Source organism: Lissotriton vulgaris, unplaced genomic scaffold (assembly GCF_964263255.1).
Source record: "Lissotriton vulgaris unplaced genomic scaffold, aLisVul1.2 SCAFFOLD_417, whole genome shotgun sequence".
NCBI classification, from domain to species: Eukaryota; Metazoa; Chordata; class Amphibia; order Caudata; family Salamandridae; genus Lissotriton; species Lissotriton vulgaris.
Window position 1 is genome coordinate 744,294 of NW_028250820.1, and position 21,935 is coordinate 766,228.

Genomic DNA, 21,935 nt, shown 5'->3' on the forward strand with positions numbered 1-21,935 from the left:
AAACTTCCGTATGCCCTTCTGTTTCCCGCCCGTCTGAGAGTGGTATTTCAAGCACGCACTCATTTTTTTTTTATACCCCGGAGGAGGTCTTTAAGTGGACGGATGAGACTGTGAGAGTGCAACCACACACGCCGCCGGGGCTGGACACTGACCCTGGTTTGAATGAGCCCCCATCAAAGAATGCCCGGGGCTCTCGCCGGGAAGGGAACTGGCGATCCCGGTCGCGACAGCGCTCCGCCTCTGGAGGGGCTTCGGCCCCAGAACTATCAGCCTCTGGGCACTGAACAGCGCACTTGCGACTTGTGTATCATGTATGCTATATGGTGGTTTGCTGGCTCCCCTTCACGGGGAACTCTGTAGTTCTTTGTTTTAGCAACTAGCTGCGGGAGGAAACTCTGATAGGGGCCGCTTTCCCCCCCCCTGGTTTTTTCTCAAGGGTTGTGTTGGGTGGGGGTAGGCGAAGATGATATGGGTTGTTGGGTGGGGATTCATTGGCATGGGGGACCTCAGGGCCCACGTTTGGGATGGGGTGCCTACCTTTCCGCGACAGGTACTTTAACCGTTTTGGGGGTGGGAGTGGGGGGTTGTTTGTTGCGGGATGGGTTTGTCAGGGTGGGGGGGTGGGGTTGCACAGCCTTGGGGATCCTATTTGTTGGTCTTTTTCTTCTCCTTATGTCCATATGTCTGTGAAATACCTGAATCGACTCCCCCATGATGCACTGCGCTGATACCACCCAGGGGCCCCATAGTACCCTGCGTATACTTAGTTGGATTGTCCGTGGTGTATTGGACAAAATCAAGCATGGAGCGGTGTTGCGACAGGCGAAGCGTATTGGAGCAGACATCCTCCTCCTACGGGAAACCCATTTGATGGGCACTAAAGCCCCGTGTCTGCAGAGATTTGGCTATCAACAAGTTTTTCATGCTGGGTTCATGAGGGGGTCCAGGGGAGTAGCAATACTTATACACCGTAGAATCCCCTACATTCACACCAGGCTCTGGACAGACACGCAAGGCAGGTATTTGGTGGTGCAGGGTATGTTGAGGGAGGTTCCTCTGGTCTTGGGTTGTGTCTATGCCCCGCCGCCATTACAGTGGTCCCTGATTGAGAAGCTATACACGATCTGGGCAGACATCCCGGACGTGCCGGCGGCGGTTGGAAGCGACTGCAATGATGTCCTGGATACCGCCAAAGATAGGTTTCGACAAGGGGGCGGCACCTTCGTGGGCCCCCCTACAAAGCTACAGGGTATAGTGAGGGGTCTGGACTGGGCTTCAGAGGCGGCAGGGGTATCGTCACTGGATTCGGCGCTGTAGGAGGTGTCGCAAGGTTGATCTGCCTGGATCCTTGGGGGCCCTGCGGCGCCAGAGCCGAAGCCACCGGCATCGAAAGCTTAGAGCCCCCAGCCGAGTCTGCGGGGCCTGAAGGCGCGTCGGCAGATTCGGGCTGCCCGAAGATGGAGTGCAAGGCTTCGGAAAAGTTTCGAAGCTGGGCAGGGGTCGCTCCAGCTCCCTTAAAGGGTAGGAAGGCCAAAGTTGACCTAACAGGCTCTGTGAGTGGAGCCAGATGACTACCTTTCATTTCCCGTGTCGCGTTGGCCAATGGCTGGGGTGAACGCGAAGAGTGACAATGCTTCTTCACCTTCTTCATGTGCTTTGACTTACCCGAAGACGAAGACTTTGCTAACGAATGGTGCTGGTGGCTCCGCGACCGGTCCGGTCTCAACCGGGACCTCGAACGGCGCGGAGTGGACTGCCGGGCCTCAAGAAGCTTTTTGGACCGCTCCCGCAAAGACTTCAGGTTCATGGCCCGGCAGTCGGAGCAAGACTTCCAGTAGTGGTCGCGCTACAGGCACCAAAGGCACACGAGGTGCTGATCCGTGACCGACATCAATTTGTGACAGGAGTCACAAGCCTTGAAGCCGGTCTGACGTGACATCCCTCCGTGCGCCAGGAGTCGATTGACTCAAAAAAGGTGTTCACAAAAGTCACACAAAGGAGTCAAAAAGTGACTAGAGGTATCACTCTCTCTAGATCTGCGCCTGCTGGTGGTCTGCAAGGGCGGCGTCTAAGTAGATACAGCGCCGTCATTCTGGTGACCACAACACCAACATTGAACGCGGACTCGACCGACGCCACCTATCGACGCGCAGGGTTACTGCTGAGGAAAGAATTCTCCAGATCCAGTCTGACGCCTGGGGGTAATTCTGAGGTGACGAATCCATAACTAATTGCCTCTTTCAGATATTAGAAAAAAACCATGAACGCCCGCTATGATCCAACCACATGTGTTTCAAGTCATATTCTATTCATGCTCTTCACTGTAGACTGGGACGTAAGGCAGGCCCCTACAGCCCCTGCGGTGCAGGGGGGCCCAATCCTCCATGGGTCCATGACCCTTCTATGGGGGTTCCATTCTGCACAAGATTATGAATATCTGTGAGATACGAGAGACTTGTGGCCCTCATCACATTATGCAGGTGGGCCCTATCGTTTTACGTTACACAACTGACTATAGAACTAGGCATTCAGTGGAAAAAAGACTAAGATTAAAGAGTAGAGTAAAGGCGAGGAAGTGAAAAAGATTTGGTTGAACTGAAGCACAATGTGCGTAGATGTGAACACAGATAACAGTGGGAAAGTCCAATAGTAATTATGTATGAAAGGAAGCACTGATGTGTCCTGTTGCATTTAAAATCAAAAATTTTCAACTTAAGGTGCCACGTTTTTCATGTCTTTCCCCCTCTTTTGCAGGTTACAAGAACAATGTCCACTGTTTAGCCAAAGCAATCATACAGGTGTCTGCTGCTCTCTTCACCATTCATAACAGGAACATTGAAACACACCTCAAGGAATTTCTTCTGGTGAGTTTAGAACATGTCATAATTATTCCAATACCCTTCTTTTTTTAGTTTCCCTTTTTCACTGTACTTGTTTACCTATTTTACCAACTCTTTTAAACTTCCCAAATATGATATGTAGACCTACACTGTACACTATAGATGAGGCCAAGAACTGTTTTCCCCCCAGGCGTGAAACGTGCACTATATGGCTTAATCTAGACAGTGCAAATACCAGTGGAACTAAATGCATAACTGTGAATTTAAAATTAGTCAAATGGGAATATAGAAAGCTACAGTGAACTGTTCAATGTCAAAGTATAATATTTCATTATTTCGTGGTTACGCCAACCACTGCCATCTCCTGCTGACTTATTTTGAAATTGAAACAAACAAGTCGGTGCTCAGACATCATGAAATTGATTAAGGGTATAGAAAAATTGAAAGAATTTCCAGTGGAGATATGCTAGTTCAGTATGGAAGGAAACCTCAGCTTCATAGTTTTGGTTCACTTTCAAAATATATGTATTAAATGTTGGCTATCACTGAAAAATGGAGCAGGGGGATTCGCCGACATTATCCAAGGTGTGTTTTTCCCGAGGTGAAATGAGACATTTATATCGCATCACAGAAGTTTATAGTGTCAGTCACATGCTTGAGACCATAGATACTCTATTGAACTGATACAGGATGAGCGCGTGAGAAATAGAGCAGCTGCCTTTTGACAGGATCAACACATTAGCAGAGTTTCTGCAGAGCTGCAGTTTTCCAAAAATCACCCTACGTGACTCAGAGATGGGAAAGTTTATTTAACAGGTTAAGCAGTAACAAGAAAGGGTGATTGTTGAAGGCTACACTAATGAAGCAGTGCACAAGACAATTCACAAAGCGCTAACAGCAGCGTGGTTGGGATATAATAAACTATTCAAATACGTTTGGCTCAAACTGTGTGTACCAAAATGTCAGACTTGACATTGGGGGACAATTTCAAAAAATGGTACCGCGGTGTGGTAGAAAAGAGGTGATGTTTGGACAAGTCAGGCCAGCGAAGGCTTAATCAACAAACAAAAATGCATCAATTTCCAAGGTATCACAAAAGGTGTTAGATCAAAATGGTAAATAAATCTTGGGCGAATCTTATATTCAGTAATCAGCTGAAATCCTCTACACTCATTCAGGAGATTAAGCAGTTCATGAAGAGACAGACTCTCCCTTGAAGTATTTTTGGCAAGTTCTGGAAAGATGGATGAGTTAATATGAAATTCTAAGGGCTTCATTTATGAAAAGTGACACATCGCTGCGTGAAAACAGCGATGTGTCACTTTTCATTGCGTCCTCCTTGCAACACCAATGATGCGTCATATTTACAGTATGACGCATCATTGCGCAAGGAGTTACAGATACGTCAGTATTTCTGACGTATCTGTATGGCGCAAAAGTGACACATTGCTGGAGTGTGTCCCAAAAGTGACGCAACTCCAGCAATGTGTCCTTTCACATGGGGCAAGCCCCATGTGAAAGGGCCTGCGACAGTCTTACGCCTGCTGTGAGGCAGGCATAAGAAATTGACGCATTTGCGTCCTAGAAGTGGCGCAGTGAAATCTTATAGATTTCACTGCGTCACTTCTATGACCTTTTCCTGCATCAGAACGCCCCCCTGCATACATTATACCTGGCGCAGGTATAATGTAGCGCAGAGGTTTACAAAATGACGCATCTACCTAGATGCGTCACTTTGTAAATATGGTGCAACAAGGCACATTTTTTACGCTGCTGGTGCGTCACAAAAAGTGACGCACCGGCGTCGTAAAAGTGACACACGGCCTCATAAATGAGGTCCTAAATCTCTAGTGGATGCTCGGGGTTCATAGCAAGTATTCCTAAAACAATTTTGAAAACGTATCTTTAACGTCACTTGGAGATTTAAGTGGACTGTAGGTCTGCAAAATATGCCTTTTCTCACATAACACCGGAAGACTTGATTGGCCTTTTGGGAAGTTGGAACCGAAAGGTTAGATGCCTCTGACAGGTCAGTAGACTGCCCTGGGGCATAGTCAGTCACAAGCGGGTAACTCAAAGTACATTTTATTGTGTGTGGTTAATTAAAACCTTTACAATTTTGATGCAAAGAAAGTATTCGCACTGGCATTGGATTAAAATACATCGATATTCTATGAAGTCCTTCTTCTTTAAAAACATTTTTTTACATTGTCTGTGTTCTGAGCCATTTGTTACGCTTCAGGCCTTTGGTTTTGTGCCATTGGTCACCATTTTTTCAGTTTTCAATATTAGGAGACTCGCCTTCTGGAGGAATCTGGTGGCCCTACAAGCTGTCTGCAGCTGTTGACTGTTCAATGCTAACATGACAGCGGACCGAGATGTTCTAATTTGAAGTAAACGAAATATGTGAAATAGATAGTAGCGTCTCAGGTTGGACAGGAATGGGCAAATGCACAATATGTCAATCAAGGTTTCTTCTGTTTGGCCACAGAGTCTGCAAAGTGATGTCGGCCATGTTTGCTTCCATGCAGGGATCTGGTCTTTTGAAATATAAGTTCCCAACTGTATTCGTAGAAGCATTTGTTGAACGGGATGCTGTTAAGTGGTTGACTAAGTATGGTTGCGGGGCACATCTCTCGTACGTGGCCAGTACCATCCAGCCATGTTTTTTCTTTGCTAGTGCGGCTTTATCTGCGATCCAGGATTTTTGTTTTGCTGCGCCGTTGGCTACTTTTTTAAAGGCCGCGAAGCTGTAATTGGTTTTCCATGCCTCTTGCATGTTGAGATTTGCCGCTGCTTCTTCAAGTGATGTTTTCCATGTATTTTTTGCTTTTGTTTGATTATTTATTTCGGTCCAACAGAGACCCATCAGCGTTTCCTCTTGCGCTGCTCTTAATTTCCAGCACATTTTCAGTGTGGCAGCTTGTCTAACTGGGTACTGATTTAATAACCCAAATTCAAGACGTACTTGCGCTTGTGAGACAAAGTTCAGAATCTGAAAGATGTATTTAAACAGCTCTGACTGTTGTAGATTCAGGAAGGTTGCGTCTTTGCCTCTGAATAAATCAGAACCGTACGTAAGAGATGGTAAAAACTTTGCCGCGATCACCTTCAGCAGATATAAATTGGATGGGCATTTTAATTTTGTTTTTAATAGGTTTAGAGCACACCGTAGTTTATTGGACTGAGCTTTTCTATTCAGTTGGTGGTCTTTTAGTGTCCACCTTGAGTCGACCACTACTCCCAGGTACTTATAAGAGAGGCTTTGCTCTATGGGGTTGCCTGCAATGTGCCATTGGAATGATTGCCACCCTGGCTGTGATGCGAAACAGACAATCTTCGTTTTTTTATAGTTAAATAAAAACCTGTGCACACTGATGTATCCGTGCAATCTTATTATGGCACGTTATAGGCCCAAAGGGGTCTGGCTGCAAAGTACGATATCATCTGCGTACTGCAAACTCCTTATTTTGTGATGAGCTAACTTTGGGGGGTCACTTTGTATCTACGAAATACACTTGTCAAGGTCTGCGGTGAAGATGTTGAAGAGGGTGGGGTCTAATAGACATCCCTGCTTGAGGCCGATGAGGGTGGGGATTTTTGCAGTTCTGTCGCCATTGCCTAGTTTTATCTTGACCCAGGTGGATGTGTATAGATTTATAATGGCCCGTAACAACTTCGATGGTATACCCCAGTCGGCCATCTTTTGCCATAGGATCTCCCTTGGTACTGTGTTGAACGCCGCTTTTTGATCTACAAAGCAGGTGTACAGTTTTGTTGACTTTTCCTTTGCTCTGTTGACAAGAAGATTTAGTGCGAGCAGATTGCATGACGTGCTAGCTCCTGGCCTGAACCCCGTCTGGGTGATTGGAAGAATCTTATTCGAGCTAACCCAATCTTCCAGTGCTCTCAGGAGGTTTGATGCATATGTTTTTGCCTCTACATTGATGAGAGCAATCAGTCTGTAGTTCCCTGGGTCTGTTCGAACACCTGCTTTGAAAATTGGATGCAAAATACTCCCTCTCCATGATGGGGGTATACTTCCTGTTTGAAAGGCGTTATTGTACAAAGGGGTGAGATATTCAGCCCAAAACGGTTGATCGTGTTTGAAGAGTCCGTTTGGCAAACCGTTTGGGCCTGGCGCACCTTTTGTCCTCAATTTTTTTAAGAACATTTGTACTTGGAGTGACGTGATCCAATTTTCACCAAAGTTTTGATCCGCTTCTTGCTTTTCGTTTTGTTGGTAAGTAGGATGATCTAAATTCCTTGCTTGAAACTCATTCCTTTGGGTTTGCTCTAAATGCTGGACCCAATCTGCCTGTAATATGTTTGCATTGAGGACGTGGGCTGCTCCGTTTGCTATTTTATTGATTTCTGCCCAAAATGTCCTGTTGTCATTGGATTTGCTGGATTCTAATAGTTGTTGCCAAATTTCTGTGTGGTGTTTTGATTTTTCTAACCAAGCGTCTTTTTTGTATTTTTGCCTTAGGTTGTGCATTTGTCGTTTGGTATCTTTGCCCTTCATCATGTCTTTTGCTTGTAGCTTTCTGATTTCCTGATTTAAAATCCTTTTTTTGCACACTATTGAACCCAGGGGCACCTGATGTATTTTGCTTGGTTTTCTTTTGTGAATATGAGTTTGATGACCAAATCTGTTGGTTCGGTTTGTAATCATCTTTTCCCAATTACCCTGGTATGCTAATGGGATTTTTTCGGTGACTTCTACCTGCACTTTTTTCACGTGTATCATCATTTCTTCGACATTCTTTCCATTCCATACTAATCGCTTGAGATTATAGAGACTCAAGGTTTCAATCAAGTCTTTGCATGCTGGTGCACTTGTGTGTTGATAGCCAAGCTTGATTGATTGCAGACTATGATCGCTCTCCAATTTGTGGATTATTCTGTAGGTAACGATTGTTTGGAATACCTCTAGGTCCACTATGGTATAGTCTAGAATTGCTTGGGCCTGTTTGACGATTCTGGTCGGAGATGCTGGCTGATCTTGCGGAAAACGGCCATTCAAAGTGATCATTCTGATTTCAGCGAACATTAGGGCACACTGCTGACCGTCCTTATCCTTTTTTCGGTGGTCTGTTATCGTTGGAGGAATGGTTTTGCCATTCAGCTTGTTTTGTTGGATGTTTTGTGCGTGGTCCCTTTGTAGTAGGAACATGTTCAGGTCGCCTGACACGACCAGTCCCACCTGTGGATAAGTGGATTGCATAGATTTAACGAGTGCTTTCAGGGTCAAGATTTTCTCTAATTTCTTCTTGGCTTCCGGGTGGATGTAGACGTTGCAGATAACCAGTGACCGAGACTCTTGGGCACCCTGCGATCCTGGACTGGGGTCAGGCGGTAGCTTGATTTTGATGCACTGGATCCAAGTTTGTCCCGTGTCAATTGTAACGTAGGACCAAGGAATGCTGGTGGACAAATAGATCGATAGGCCTCCAGCTGCCCTGCCTGATGTACCTCTTTTGATGGTGTGTTGTTGGATTTCTTTGAAGCCATTTATGTGATCTGAGGTAGTTGACCAGGTCTCTTGGAGTAGTATGTTGTCAAATTGTTTGAGAAATGCTAATAATTCTGCATCATTTATTTTGTCCCCCAGTCCGTTTATATTCCATGAGCCTACTTTCAAGTTCGGTTTTCATGCTTCATTCGTCATATAGTACGCAGGGCTTGGCGTTGAGGGTAGGACTTTCTGGGTCTCGCTGGAACCTCCTGGCGAGCCTTGGTGAATAATACGTAGGTTGGTCCATCCTCCCTTGATACTATCCGAGCGACCTACTGCCCCCCGTAGTATTCCGCTGTCGAGCTGTGATCTTACCTCTGCCAACATTAATAACAGGCCGGGGTATTTTTCAATTTCTACTGGTCTTATTTCAATTCTCCATTTTGCGAACTCTTCTCTGTGGTGCCAAAATTCTTTAGCTTTCATGGGATCCTTCCATGTTGCCACTGTCATCTCTTTCCCATTTGTGTTTGGGATTGGTTTAAATTCAATGCTTTCTATGTGATTTGTGTTCAAATGTCGCAGAGTTTCAATCTAATTAATCAGTTTTAAAATGGCGCTCCGATTGAGGATATCGTGCTTCCCCCTGGAACTATAGTGCAGAATAATTTCATGTATGGGTAAGTTGAATCTATCTCTTCTTTTTGATCCACGTGCCTGATTTGGGTGTTTTTTTTAAATAATTTGCTAGGTTTCCCTGATTTTCCCTGTTTCCCTGATTTGAAGAAGTGGGCTGGGCTGCTGGCTTGATGTCGAAAGCAGGCTGGTGGGATCTTGGACCCTCTAGGCCATGTATGGGGGCTCTTTGCTGCTGTTCATTGGCCAAAGGATTTTCTTTTTGTACCTTTACCGTTTTTGAAAAGTAGTGCAAAATGCTTTTTTCTTCTGCTTGGGTCTTCTGCGCGGGTAAACAAACCACAGGTTGCGTTTTTATGTTATCTTTTATTGGGTTGTGGACTCTTTGGCTACTAGGATGTTCTATTGAGGTCACTGACTGGAACAGGGTTAGTAATAGGGGGTCCTGCCAAATTTCACCTTGCTCTTCCTGGTCCTTGTTGCTTGACTCTTTGCCCTTCGGTCCTTTCAATGTTGTTACTAAGGTTGGGTTTGTTTCTTGAATGCTGGCCGTTGGGGACACTTGGTCCTTGTGCCTGTTGGGCAATGCTGTTGCTTTATTTCCTTTGTTCTTGTTTTGTCTGGCTTTCCTCAATCTCTTGCGTTCTCGTTTTGTTAGAGGATAAGTTTGTTTTTGTTGCCCGTTGGTTGATGGCCCCTGTTCTTCTCTTCCTTGATTGACTGATTCTTCAGTGCCTTTGTTTTGTAATGACATGTTTTCGGAGGTTACTGTCTGGGGGTTTGGCATGTGATTTGTTGGACTGCCTTCTGTTAGGTCCACAATTGTGTCCTCACTGATTGTTGAATCACGGCTGGTTGTACTTGTCGAATGATCAGGAGCGTTTTCTGTACCGCGGTTTTCAATAATATTGTGATGCTCATTTGTTTTGTTTTTTACTTCTAACAAAATGTCTGTTAAAATGGTCGGTAGCACTTTGAGTTGGTTTATTGTTTCAAAACACTGGCATTCGTGATACACTGTGTGCGGGTCTTTCTGTACCCGTTCAATGAGTGAGTTTAGCTCTAGTATCTTTCTGTCTAGAATTTGTAGAAGATCAATCTGTAACTCCAATTTTTCAGAGTGTTGAAGTAGTGCTGAAGAAATTGTTTCCATGATGCTTATAAATGGTTGCCACAATGGAGCCTGCGCTGGTAGAAAAAGGTCTGTTTGATTGCTGCTGGCTTGGGGACTAGACCAGGCTTTATCCCCTGGTTTATTCTGAACTAAATCTCGTGGGTCTCCACCCTGACCTGTGCCTGGAGTGGGTGTTTGTTTTTGCCTTTTTTTCTGGGACTCTGGGCCTTTTGGTGGTGTTACTTTGATTGGTGAGAAAGTAGTATGATGGAAGAGTAATAGCCCTGACGGATCACTTGATGGTTGTCCATTTGCCTCATTGCGAATTGTTGAACTGCTTACACTTGGGCGGTCGAGTGCTTCCCGTGTATCCGAACCTGTAGGAGATTTTGGTGTTATGTCATCCTTTGGTGGATCCTCGATGCTTGATGGGCACTTCTGTTCCCTCGGTCTTACCAGATTTGTGTGAACATTGGCTATCGTCTGTTCACCTTGTTGTCATTCTGCAATTTCTTTGTCTGTTGTAACCTTGTCCAGTTTGACCGTGATGTCCATTCTTAGGGCTGGTGGGTGGACGGCCCCAGAGTCAGGCACCACGGTGCCAAAGTATGAGCCCAGACTTGATGAGCGGCGCTTCTCTGGCGCATTTGATGTTATTGCCTCTGGTGCCTCCGAGGGTTCTAAACACAACTCTTTTTGAGCATTGGCGTTATTTGCTGCTTCCCTTGTGTTTATTTGCTCTTTCACTGTTAGTTTTTTGGACATTGTTATGGGGGTTTTCCAGGGGCTTTGACTGATCTCTCGTGAAGTGTTGTTCTGAGGCTGCAAAGCTTTTGATGGCGAGCCAACTGACAGGGACATTCTTTTGTTGCTGATGGCAGTCTTAGATTTCTGTACTTGCAGCGTCGAGGGCGCCGATGATGTGGATAAGATTAGAAAGTCTGTGATCTTAGAGTTTTTAAGTCCTGGAATTGTCTGTTGAGTCTTAACAGTGGGGGCGCTGACATTTGCGTCTTGCACCTCTACTAGGTCTTCGTCGGAGGAATCATTTGGTCCTTCGCACACATTTCTGCAGTGTTGTTGGTTTCTTTTTTTTGGTTTGTTTGTGGGGTCTGTTCTGTCTCTCCCTGATCTCATGGTGGGGAGGGAGTGCGGATATTTGGTGGGTCTGCACCCTTCCCTTTTCTCCTTTCCGCCTCACCCCCCCCGCTCACCACACTTGTGTAGGCTGTTCTCAGTTGAAAGTTGTGGGTAAAATGGAGCCCAATGGGCTATGGGGTGTGAGAGGTGTGCGCTCTTGTGGCTCGTCTTACTCCTGTTGCTCCTGTTACCCCTATTGCTCTCTCAATACTGAGGGTGGCTTGGGGGTCCACAGTGCTGTGCTCCCGCGGCCTTTTCACCATCACCTGGAAGTTTGTGTAGGTCTTATGGTTCTCAGGGACACCCTGACTTCTGTGGCCCCTCTGATAGATTGCCTGGTGATCCGCCTGCTGATCTGCTTCAGACTTGGATGATCCTACTGGCGGCTTGCCAATCGGCCAACGCCCTGGTTCTGAGCCCCCTGTTCAATGGTTCTGAGCCCCCTGCTCAATGGTGCCTCTGCTCTTCACCCGCTGCCCGCCAACACTTGATCCTTTTGACTAAAAATAACCTGCGGGCTGACAGGCTCCCGGGCTCCCAGGGTCCCCAACCGCCTGAACTGAAGCCGCTGATGCTCCGTACCGGCTTTGACTCAGCTTGGCTCTGCCTCCACTCAGGGCGGCCTGCTTGCTTTCTTCCCCCCTGGGGTTGGAGTGTAGCTTTAATCCCCCATGCTGCGCGATTCTTCGTACGATGCGCCTGGGAGAAAAGAGAGGGGAGAGCGAGCGGGCTGCGGACTGTGGGCGCGAGGGGCAGGGGAGTAGGTAAGGATGCCGGGGGGGGGCGAGGGGGAGCAGGAGAGCCACACCAACCTGCTCAACCTCGACCTCAACCTGCAAGCCTCCACCTCCGCTCGACCCCGGTTCCTCTCCAACGCCTCGCCAATGCCAGCTCTCGGCACGCCGCACCGCTCCACTCCGCTCCGGCTCCTGCTGCTTCTGTGTAGATCGCTGACTGCGGACTGCTAACACGGCTCTTCCTCCTCACACATGCGCCTGGATGATTGCTAATTCGTAACAGACAACAAATTACAGGTACCTGAACAATTCGGGTAACTCCTGATCTTTCATTTATTCTGTTCTGTCCAACTGGTGATTTAAATGAGATTTGGACCGGGGCACAAGTAATGATAACTTTCATTCCTGAAATGTGAAAACCCTTTTACAAATTGGTGCATGGAAATGACCCTTAGTGATAGCAACATCTTGGGTAATGAGTTTGGAAAAGACACAGGCAAATTGATAATGATAGCCTCCTGGGATGTGGCTGGCTTGGTTAAGAAGTTGGACACTTTAGATTGGCGAAACTTTACTGAATGCTATTGTGAGAAGCTGCCCTGGTATATGCGTCCACTAATGTAAGTGGGCACCTTGCATCAGTTCAGACAAAGCTTATGGTGTTTTAAGAGGTCTAAGACAACTTTAGAAAGCTATCCAAGTGGTAGCTATGGAAAGCAGCCTTCAGGCTTAGTCTAGAAGGAGTGTAAAGCAGCTTGTTTTACCAGAATGCAATCTTATAATATAGATTAAATGAAAGAGAACCACACAAAGTATTTATAAAAATATGCATTTATTAAATAACACTATTTAGTATGTTACAGTATCTCCCACTCGGAGATAAACACAAAGCACACAATACTTTAGCAAAGAAATCACAGTAAATAGCACTAATACACAGTGGGTCCTGGAGGGCACCAAACCATATACTAAGAAAGTGGTATAAGAGCCATGACTAGAGTCAGGACAATGTCAAGACGATGTAGAATTGCTGGGGACCCACAGAACCACTCAAGGGTAGTGGATAGGGACCCCATAGAGAGCATATGCAGTGTGTGAACATGACCGCGTGCTCCGTACAAGTCTATGTGCAAATTGCAGTTGGATTTTTAAAGATTAGGGACCCTTTCCAGTTGACCCTGAAGAAACCCCATGGAAGTCAGAAAGTTGGAGAGCCGCCCCACCCGTGGCTACCATGGTACCCACATGTTACCTATCCCAGGGAAGCCGGGTGCATAGGTGTGAAGTGGAGTTGGAAATTGCTAATCTGAATCTATGCCTGGTATGGTGGCTCAGTGGACTAATGCGTCCATTGCAGGGGGCTGTGTTCGACCTCATGGTCACAGGTTCAAATCCCGGTGGGTCCACTCAGCCTTTCATCCATCTGATGTCGATAAAAGGAGTACCATTGAGCTGGGTAACAATGAACATCTGTTATTCAGCGCCAAGAGACTCTGGGTGAACGTGCGCTTTACAAATGTACATGTTATGTTCTGTTGAACCCAATGGAGGCCTTCAGGAAAGTGCAGCTGCTGGAAGAGGAGAAAATGTCTGGAGGAATTTAAACGTGGATTGTTGAAGAGGAGTACCTGAAAGCAGAGGGGACAGAGTCTATGTCACTCATGGGTGACCAGGAGACTTGGAAGAGGAATGCCCTCCGATGTCAGGTGCTTCTTGTATGATATCGGTGACCTTGACTCTGCAGCTGTGGGGTGCAGGGAATGCTGAGGACAAACAGGATCTGTATATGAGCTGTCCCATGAAGGATGTAGAGTGCTGAGGGATTAGTGTACATCGAGAGTACCAACAAGCCATGGCAAATGCAACCCATGCAGGAAGTCTAAAAGGTAAAAAGTTGGGACCAGCAAGGTGCAGGACACTCGCCACAAGCAGAAGAGTCAGAGCCGACACCGAGCAATCAGAGGAGCCCACAAATGTGACCCTCAAGTGGACCCACATGCCAGAGGCACTGGAGTCTTGAGAGGACCTCAAGCAGCTCACCAAAAGATGAAGGCCTCCATGCACGCGCTGTGTTGTCGCCAAATATTCTGGTCACTGGATGTGCTCGAGTTTGGGGCTACTTGGAGCCCAAAGATCATCTTTCAAAGATGACAACAAGCCTTTGCAACTGCAAAGGGGATGCAGTACTCAGGGACTCAGTTTCTGCAAACCGCACGAGGACTACTGGCCTCAAAGTTGATGAGAGTATAGAGCAGGGGTCTGGAGCTGTGGAAAACCACCACCAGTGATGCAGAGCCCATGGAGTCCGGAAGAGCTCAGGTTCTGCAGACAGGTTGACTTAGTTGCAGTGCCTGCAAATGCAGGGGAATGACTCCTTCACTCCTAGGGAGATTACTTTGGTTGTCCTTGATGCTTTAAAGGTCTTGGAAGGTTCCTGTATGATGCACATGTACAGAAAAAGCAGCAGACTTGAAGGGAGACAAAGTCAGGCCCAAACAAAGTCCAGGGACGTCCAGAGTCCCCATACTGTAGAAGTGCAATGGTGTCTGATCTGAATCTTATTCCATGATGAATCCAAAGACCTATACCCAGGTAAGCGCTTAAGTACCCTAGGTAAAGGGTTGGGAATATTCAGGGGACCCTCCCAGGGGAAGGTCTGAGCATGGGGTAGGTTACTGCCATGTCCTTTGTCCAGGTTTGCTCCAGAGCAGGAGCCAATGGCTCTCAGGACTGGTTTGAACTTAACTAGTCACAGGGAGACCAAATGTGACCCTCATGCAGGATTTCTGGAGCTCAGCCCTAATACACTTAATCCTGTATGGGAGGTGGTCATACCACCCTGTGACAGGATGCCTATTGTTCCACCTTCCTCTGCTCGAGCTTGCTTTCTGGGTCAAGAAGGTTGGTACCGGGAACACTGAGAGCCTCATGGAGGGTTTTTCCAGTGTTTGATACCAAACATGATAGGATTCGTTGCAGCAGTTTTTGAGATGGCCATTGTGCGATTACGCGGTGCCCCTCTACAAAGTATATGGCTTCTTCACTGACAACCTGGGAGAATGGACTCCGTAGTCTGCAGGGGTGTCCTGCTCATGCAGGGGTACCCTCTCACTTAGAACTAAAGTACCCTGCCTCCAGGATTGCAAAGGTCTGCTAAAGGGGTGACGTATCGGTTTTAAGTGCAGGGGCCCTTTGATATAGTAAACCTGTATCTATAGTAAGTGGTGAATGCACCAACTTACACAGGCTGCAATGGCGGGCCTGTAGTTCCACTTTGAATGGTCTCCAATGGGTGCTATAATACATGCTTCAGCCCATGGGGGACCTCTGGGGTACCTATGTCCTGGGTACATGGGTACTGTATACTAGGGACTGACAAGGGTACCCCGGTATCCAATCTGGGATGTATCTAAGCACTGAACTTACCAATGTGGGGAGAAAGCAGATATACTGGGGTCCTGATTAGCAGGATCCCAGTCAGGCTAGTCAAAAACAGCACCACATAAAGCAAAAAGTGGGGGTAACCATAGAAGCAGATCCTACTTTCCTAAAGCTATGCAGTTCTATACTTATAGGAAACGTGACTAACTGAAACTGTGTCCATTGATGGGTTTGGCACTTATTTTACTCCTGCGATCCCAGGATCCATGGGCAGGGCGAAGGGATGTCTTATCACTCTCATCTCCCTTAGGTTTTATGGTTAAACTTGGGCTTGAATTAGTACAAACATATTTTGTTACAATACTTAACTTAGCAGATGTTATTGAGAAATTTTTATAACAATGTTTTTGCCCTAAGTAATGCTGCAATGACAAAAGCACTGCATGAGGATATAGAACGCAGTGTTAGAAATATCAACAGCAATGTGGTTGTGTGGCTGGGGGATTTTAACATGACTGCAGGTTGCACTTACCCACTGGGAGGTGTCCCTCAATGCGCACTGCTGGAGGTCCAAAGGTAATAATTGTACTCAAATAATCCAAAGTAGTCCAAAGGTGCAATGAGTACTTCCTTTTAATGTATTGTGCAATGGTCTTGAGGTCATTACATCATTTTCTTTAATCTATTGGTGATTATCCATAATGTTTAGAGCACATTAGTTTTAGCCCCAATGCATTTTGGGCAGTGATACCGCCCTTCTTCAGGCAATACATTCCTAGAGAAATAGGACAGACAAAATGAGACGACTAAGATTCTTGCAAGTGGTTGATGTAAGTAACTAAGTGAACAATTGAAGACTGGGTGTCTAATTAGAATAGAGTGAAAGCTGAGGTGTAGAGTAATCCATAAGGTAAAAAAATACATGTTTGAGCAGTGATGAGTGAAGCAAACGAGGTGTAAATAAGTATCAAGTTTTAACACGAGTGCCAAGTGAAATGTGTTGAATAAAAACAAAGACTTATCATGAAGGTGATATGTGAATCAGAAGGAGCGTGCCTTCATGCTGGAGATTGTGACGTGCTGCGGATGCCCGTTAGTGCTGCAGGTTAACGTTGCCAATTATAATGGATTCCGAGTAAAAGCATGTCATCATGCCAGTGGCATTCTGCAAATGCGCGTTATAGCAGTGGGACTAAAAACCAGGCATGCTGTTCTATGTATAACATTATTGGCGTATGAAAAAATCAAAAGTGCTACGACGTGCGTTAGTGTAATAAACTAGATATACTGGTTTCTGTGTAACACAGTTAGCATGCGTAAAAAATCACAAGTTCAGCGAGTTACCTGAGTATGTGTCATTTAACAGTCTCAACCGATGACCGTGCTCAAATTGAGGTGCCCGGTAACTGACGCCATATATGCCCTTAGTAGTGAAAAGCGAAAAAGGGTGCAACCGGAGTAAGAGTAGAAAGTGAAAAAGTAATAATGTCAAAATGAATGATTCCCATCTTGAAGAGGGAAAAACAATGTTGACCCTAATGTGAGGCGGTAGAAAGTGTGTTAGAAAGAACCGAAAATGCTTGTAAGAAGTGCTTCAAACACATCATTTTGTGTATAAATACATGATTATACACTAACCAATCAGAATTGGAAAGGTTACAAAAGAAATTAAAACGCAGCATTTTGTGTATGAATACAATGTTATACAATAACCTATAGGAATTAGAAAGGTTACACAATAAACAAGGACTAGATCAACAAAGAAATAGGAAAATTTTTGAGTGGAAAGATTAGAAAAAGAACAAAACTGAGAAAGTTTAAGGAAAGAAGAAGAGAAATACCACAGTTAAAGGAAATTGAAAAATGTGGGTAAAGACTTAAGAACAGACTTAAAGGAAAAATAACAATTACAACAATTACACTTTACTGGGAGAGTTGAAAAAGAATGAGTTGAAAGGGAAAATTGTAGCAATTGAGAAGGGAAGAAAGTATAATTGAAAACGGAAAGGAGGGGACACAACAGTTGTGTTTCAACAGTTGGGATTCACTGGAACAGTACAAAAATGTTCAATATGAGAGTAAGTGCAGGTCTGGTTAATCACAAAAAGCAACTGTATTCAATTTGATCATTAAGGCCATAAGGCACCAATGAGTTAATCTCTTTTTTATCCAGAATGTCTCACGTTGGATCAAAACTTTTCGGTTATCTCTCCTTTCTTTAATATCCACGACTTCACATACTAGGAACCGCAGTTGACTAATGTTATGATTAAAGTTTTTAAAATGAATGGCCACAACAGATTTCAAGTTTTTATTTCTGATGTTACTTTTATGTTTGTTTAATCTAATCTTGATTTGTCTTTCAGCTTTGCCAATATATACCAGCCCACATGTACATTTTAGTAAATACACTAGATTTTTTGAAGCACATGTGGCTGTGGTGTTGAGTTTTATGTTGTGACCTTTAGTCGGATGGTTAGTGGTGTTTCCCTGATGATGTTGTTACAGTTCCCACAGTTGTGGCATGGTATTGTGCCTTTGTGTGTCGTAATGAAGGCTTTTGAACTTTGTGCTCTGAGCAACTCTGCCAAGTACCTGCTTGTCTCATATGCAAATAGAGGTTTGTCTGCAAAAAATGTTTTTAAAGTCAGGTTCTACTTGAAGCATTGACCAGTGTCTTAATATGATCTTTTTGATGTTCTTGCTCTCCGTGGAGAATTTGGTCACAATAACTGTTCTAGATGTTTCTGCGGATCGTTTATGTGTAGTCAACAGATGAGTATGGGATTCTGTCACCACCCGGTTAGTGGCCTTGGTCAGAATTTCTTTGGGGTAACCGCGATGGCGGAAACAGTCCTCCATGTTGGATACGTTTTCTGGAAGACGTTCTTGATCAGACACAATTCTCTTGATTCTGAGCAGTTGAGAGTACAGTAGGTGGGCTTTGAGAGCTGGTTGGTGAGAACTATTAAAATTCAGTAGATTGTTTCGATCTGTGGCTTTTCTGTATAGGGTAGATTAAATTCTCGGTCTTTAATTAAATCAGGACATCCAAAAAGCTTATCTTGACGTTGTTGATGTTGAAAGTGAACTTGAACCGGTCATTTACTAGGTTCAGTTGGCTGATGGCTATGATTAGCGATTCCTTAGGACCCTGCAAAATAAAAAATATATTGTCTATGTACCGGAAATATGCCACCATGTGTTCTTTGTAAGTGGTGTTGTTCAAGACTTTTTCCAGCTTAAATTTGTGCTTGAACAGGTTCGCTTAGCTGGGGCTGCAGAGTTCCCCATGGACGTCCCTGTTAGTTGTAGAAAAAATTGGTCTTTGTGGGTGAAGTAGCTGTGGTAAAGGGTAAATTGAAGCAATTTCAACAAAAAGATTTCAAAGTCCTGATTGAGATTAGCCTGTAATAGGAAAAATTCTATTGCTTCTGTGTCTAAATTGTGGGGTACCGAATTGTACAAGGCTGTCACATCAATGGTCCAAAAAACATATCTTCATTCCACTCTATAGATAGGTTCTGAATTTGTGTCAAGAATTCCGTGGTGTCCTTGATGTACGAGAACATATTTTGTACAAAATCCTGTAGGTGTCTGTCTAAATATTTGCCTACCGGTTCATGTATTGATCCTCTTGTTGAAACTATAGGTCTCATTAGTGGTTTCAATAAGTCTTTGTGGATTTTGGGTAGCATTCATAAGGAAGGACATTTGGGAAAATCTTGAATCAAGTATCTTCGATCCATTTCACCTATAGTACCTGCGGTAATCGCTTTGTCAATTATTTCTTTAAGCTCACGTTGAAATGTCTTGGTAGGATTGTATCCAATTATTAGTTATGTGGTTGGGTCATGTACATGTTATCAATTTTCTGGTTGTTATAAGATGTGTCCATTATGACCAACGCACCTCCCTTATCTGCTTCGACACAGACGATGTTTGTGTTATTAGCTCGCCATTGTAAAGTGCTCCTGTCTTTCATGGTAAAATTGGATTGTTTAGACTTGTTGTTTTTAAACAAATGCATTCTTAACTAGGGTCTCAAAAGTATCCAATACCTTATGGCTGATTGGTGCCATATATGTGCTCTTGGGTTTCAGCCATTTGAGAGTGTTTTTTGTTTTTTCAAAAGGTTCTGTGAAGCCATTGTCAAAGAAATGTGGCAGTCTTAAAGAGCACATCAATCTGTATAAACTCACCTCGGCCTCTAAGATGTTAGATTTATAAGTCGGTACAAACAATGTTCCTTTTTTTTAGAACTGCAACCTTGTGTTGGTTTGAGTGAGTTGATGAGATGTTAATCACTAAATTGTCAATGTCATGGGCTATTTCTGACTTCTGGTTAAGCGTTTCTCCATTGGAAAATCGGATATTGTTCCTCCTCTTGCTCCTCCTGGTTTGTCGATGCCTAGGTGTCCCGTTCCTAAAAAAGGAACCCAGGAAGACGTTGTTGTTATTGAGGTGGATGCTGTCAATGTAGTATCCAAGCTGGGGTATTCTATTTGGTTAGTGGGTTTGCTGCTGTGTTTATTTGACTTCAGAATCGCTGCTGGCGGGTGATGTGTCGGTTTCAGATGATTTATCCGGAGGCCTATTATGTCTCCTTTCTTGCTTATACTTCCACCCAGTTGTATACCTCTCCCAGCTTGTAGTCAATGGTGTCTCTGCGGAATTTGCAGACATTTTGTTAATTGATATACTGAGTATGTCTGGATAATTGTTCATTAATGTCAGCGAGAATCTTTGATCCACAAAGGCACGATACCATGCCACAACTGTGGGAACTGTAACAACATCATCATGGAAAACACCACTAACCATCTGACTAAAGGTCAAAACATTAAACTCTACACCACAACCACATGTGATTAAAACATCTAGTGTATTTACTAAAATTCCCATGTGGGCTGGTATACATTGGCAAAACTGAAAGATTAGATTAACAAACATAAATGTAACATCAGAAATAAAAACCCGAAATCTGTTGTGGCCACTCATTTTACAAACTTTAATCATACCATTAGTCCACTGTGGTTCCTAGTATGTGAAGTCATGATATCAAAGAAGGGAGAAATCGTGGCCAAGCATGTATCGAAGATGGCCGGATAGTGTGTGAGCTCCACTGACCGTCCATTCCCCGCGTCTATCCTGAAGCAACATCCGACTCGCCAGACGACAGCCCCGGGTGTCGGAACAGCAGGGGTCCGTAACCCGCCTTCGCAGATTCTCCGCGCAGGCCAGACGGGGAAGTTATCGACCCCGGGAACATTGAGACCTGCTGAGAGCACAGAAGCCGGGGCCCACAGTACTGACAGACAACGGAGTAGAGGCCTGGCCGTTCCTGCCCCATTGTGCCATGGTGCCGCAATCTAGAGGGGCTGCAGCGGCTCCTTAGAACATAGCGACAAAGAGGTGTTTCTAATCGCGGAATCAGCGGCGATCGAGTGCCCGGCAAGATGCAACTAGCAGTAAGTGAGAACACCGGAGGGGAGGCCCGGCCAGTCAGATACCATCGCTCAGTGGCGCCGCATATGAAAGGTGCCACCGCAACTTCTCGTAACGGATCTGCAAGGAGGTGCCTGATGACCACGGCGGTGAATTCGATTCCACACAAAAATTCCCGGTGAAGCGGAGGGGCGTAATCCCTGCAGCCAGTTCTGCGTGCATTAGCTGCAAGTGGTTAATGGCGGCGATGCGCTACTGACTTTTGTGACCTCCTCTGCTTGCCCCCTTGGAGCCACATTTGGTGTGCATATCTGAGACAGCAGCGACCCTGCACAGTCTGCATTTGGCCCATCAAGGCACTGGAGTGACCCCCCTCCGGAGGCTTAGCAAGGGTTTTGAGAGAGCTGTGGCCCCCTGTGCTTTCTCTGGCGTCCACACAGCTCTTGGCAGGGGAGGCCATGGCGAGTTTCCGGGGGGTCTGGGAAAGACGAGCTATTGGGCGTAGTAACAGCTACTGTCCCTGAAGCAAATGTTCGCCTTGACGGTTTGACCCCCTAAGTGACTGCAGCTGCAAGAGACTGATTTTAGAGGCCGCCCCCCTGGGGAGAACAGACAGTGTGTGAGATTGTCAAGGGCCCGCACATCACTATTGGGGTCCTACCCGGCTGGTGTTGCTATTAAGTACTGTGGAGGTGGTGCTTCCTTCCCCCCTGAGTACCCCAGTTCGGTTGGAAGCACACCTTGGGCACTACAATGGAGCGCATCAAGGGACTGGGTCCCGCGGGTCGAAACCGGTCCAAACCAACAAACTGGACCGCTACACAGTTTCTAAAGATGCTCTGCGGGGCCGACTGTCCAAAGATGCCACCAGGGGGAGCCACTGGGAAGATGAACTGGAGCATTCGCTTAAGGATGTCATGGATGCCATTACTGGAGTCAAAACATCCTTGGACACTGTGGCAATTGACATTAATCTTATTAGGGCCGATCTTGGGAAACTCAATGAAAAAGTCAAGCAGGTGGAAATCACGACCTCCAGTCTCTTTGACGAAGTCACGCAGCTACAAAGGGAGGTCCACGAGCTCCAGGACTCTTGCACCCTCGCAGGTCTCAAGTTGGATGATCACGAAGGTCGACTTTGGCGCAATAATCTTTGCATTCTGGGAATTCCGGAGAAAGCA

General features: G+C 45.5%; 1 protein-coding gene across 1 annotated transcript in view; it reads left to right on the forward strand.

Annotated features, from left to right (window-relative positions):
* LOC147663105 (nck-associated protein 1-like) overlaps nucleotides 1-21,935 on the forward strand; it is a 1,078,872-nt gene that overhangs the window by 720,415 nt on the left and 336,522 nt on the right. The window contains exon 13 of the mRNA XM_086950676.1: nucleotides 2,755-2,864. Within this exon, the coding sequence (XP_086806802.1) occupies nucleotides 2,755-2,864 (110 nt within the window). The remainder of the gene's footprint in view (nucleotides 1-2,754; nucleotides 2,865-21,935) is intronic.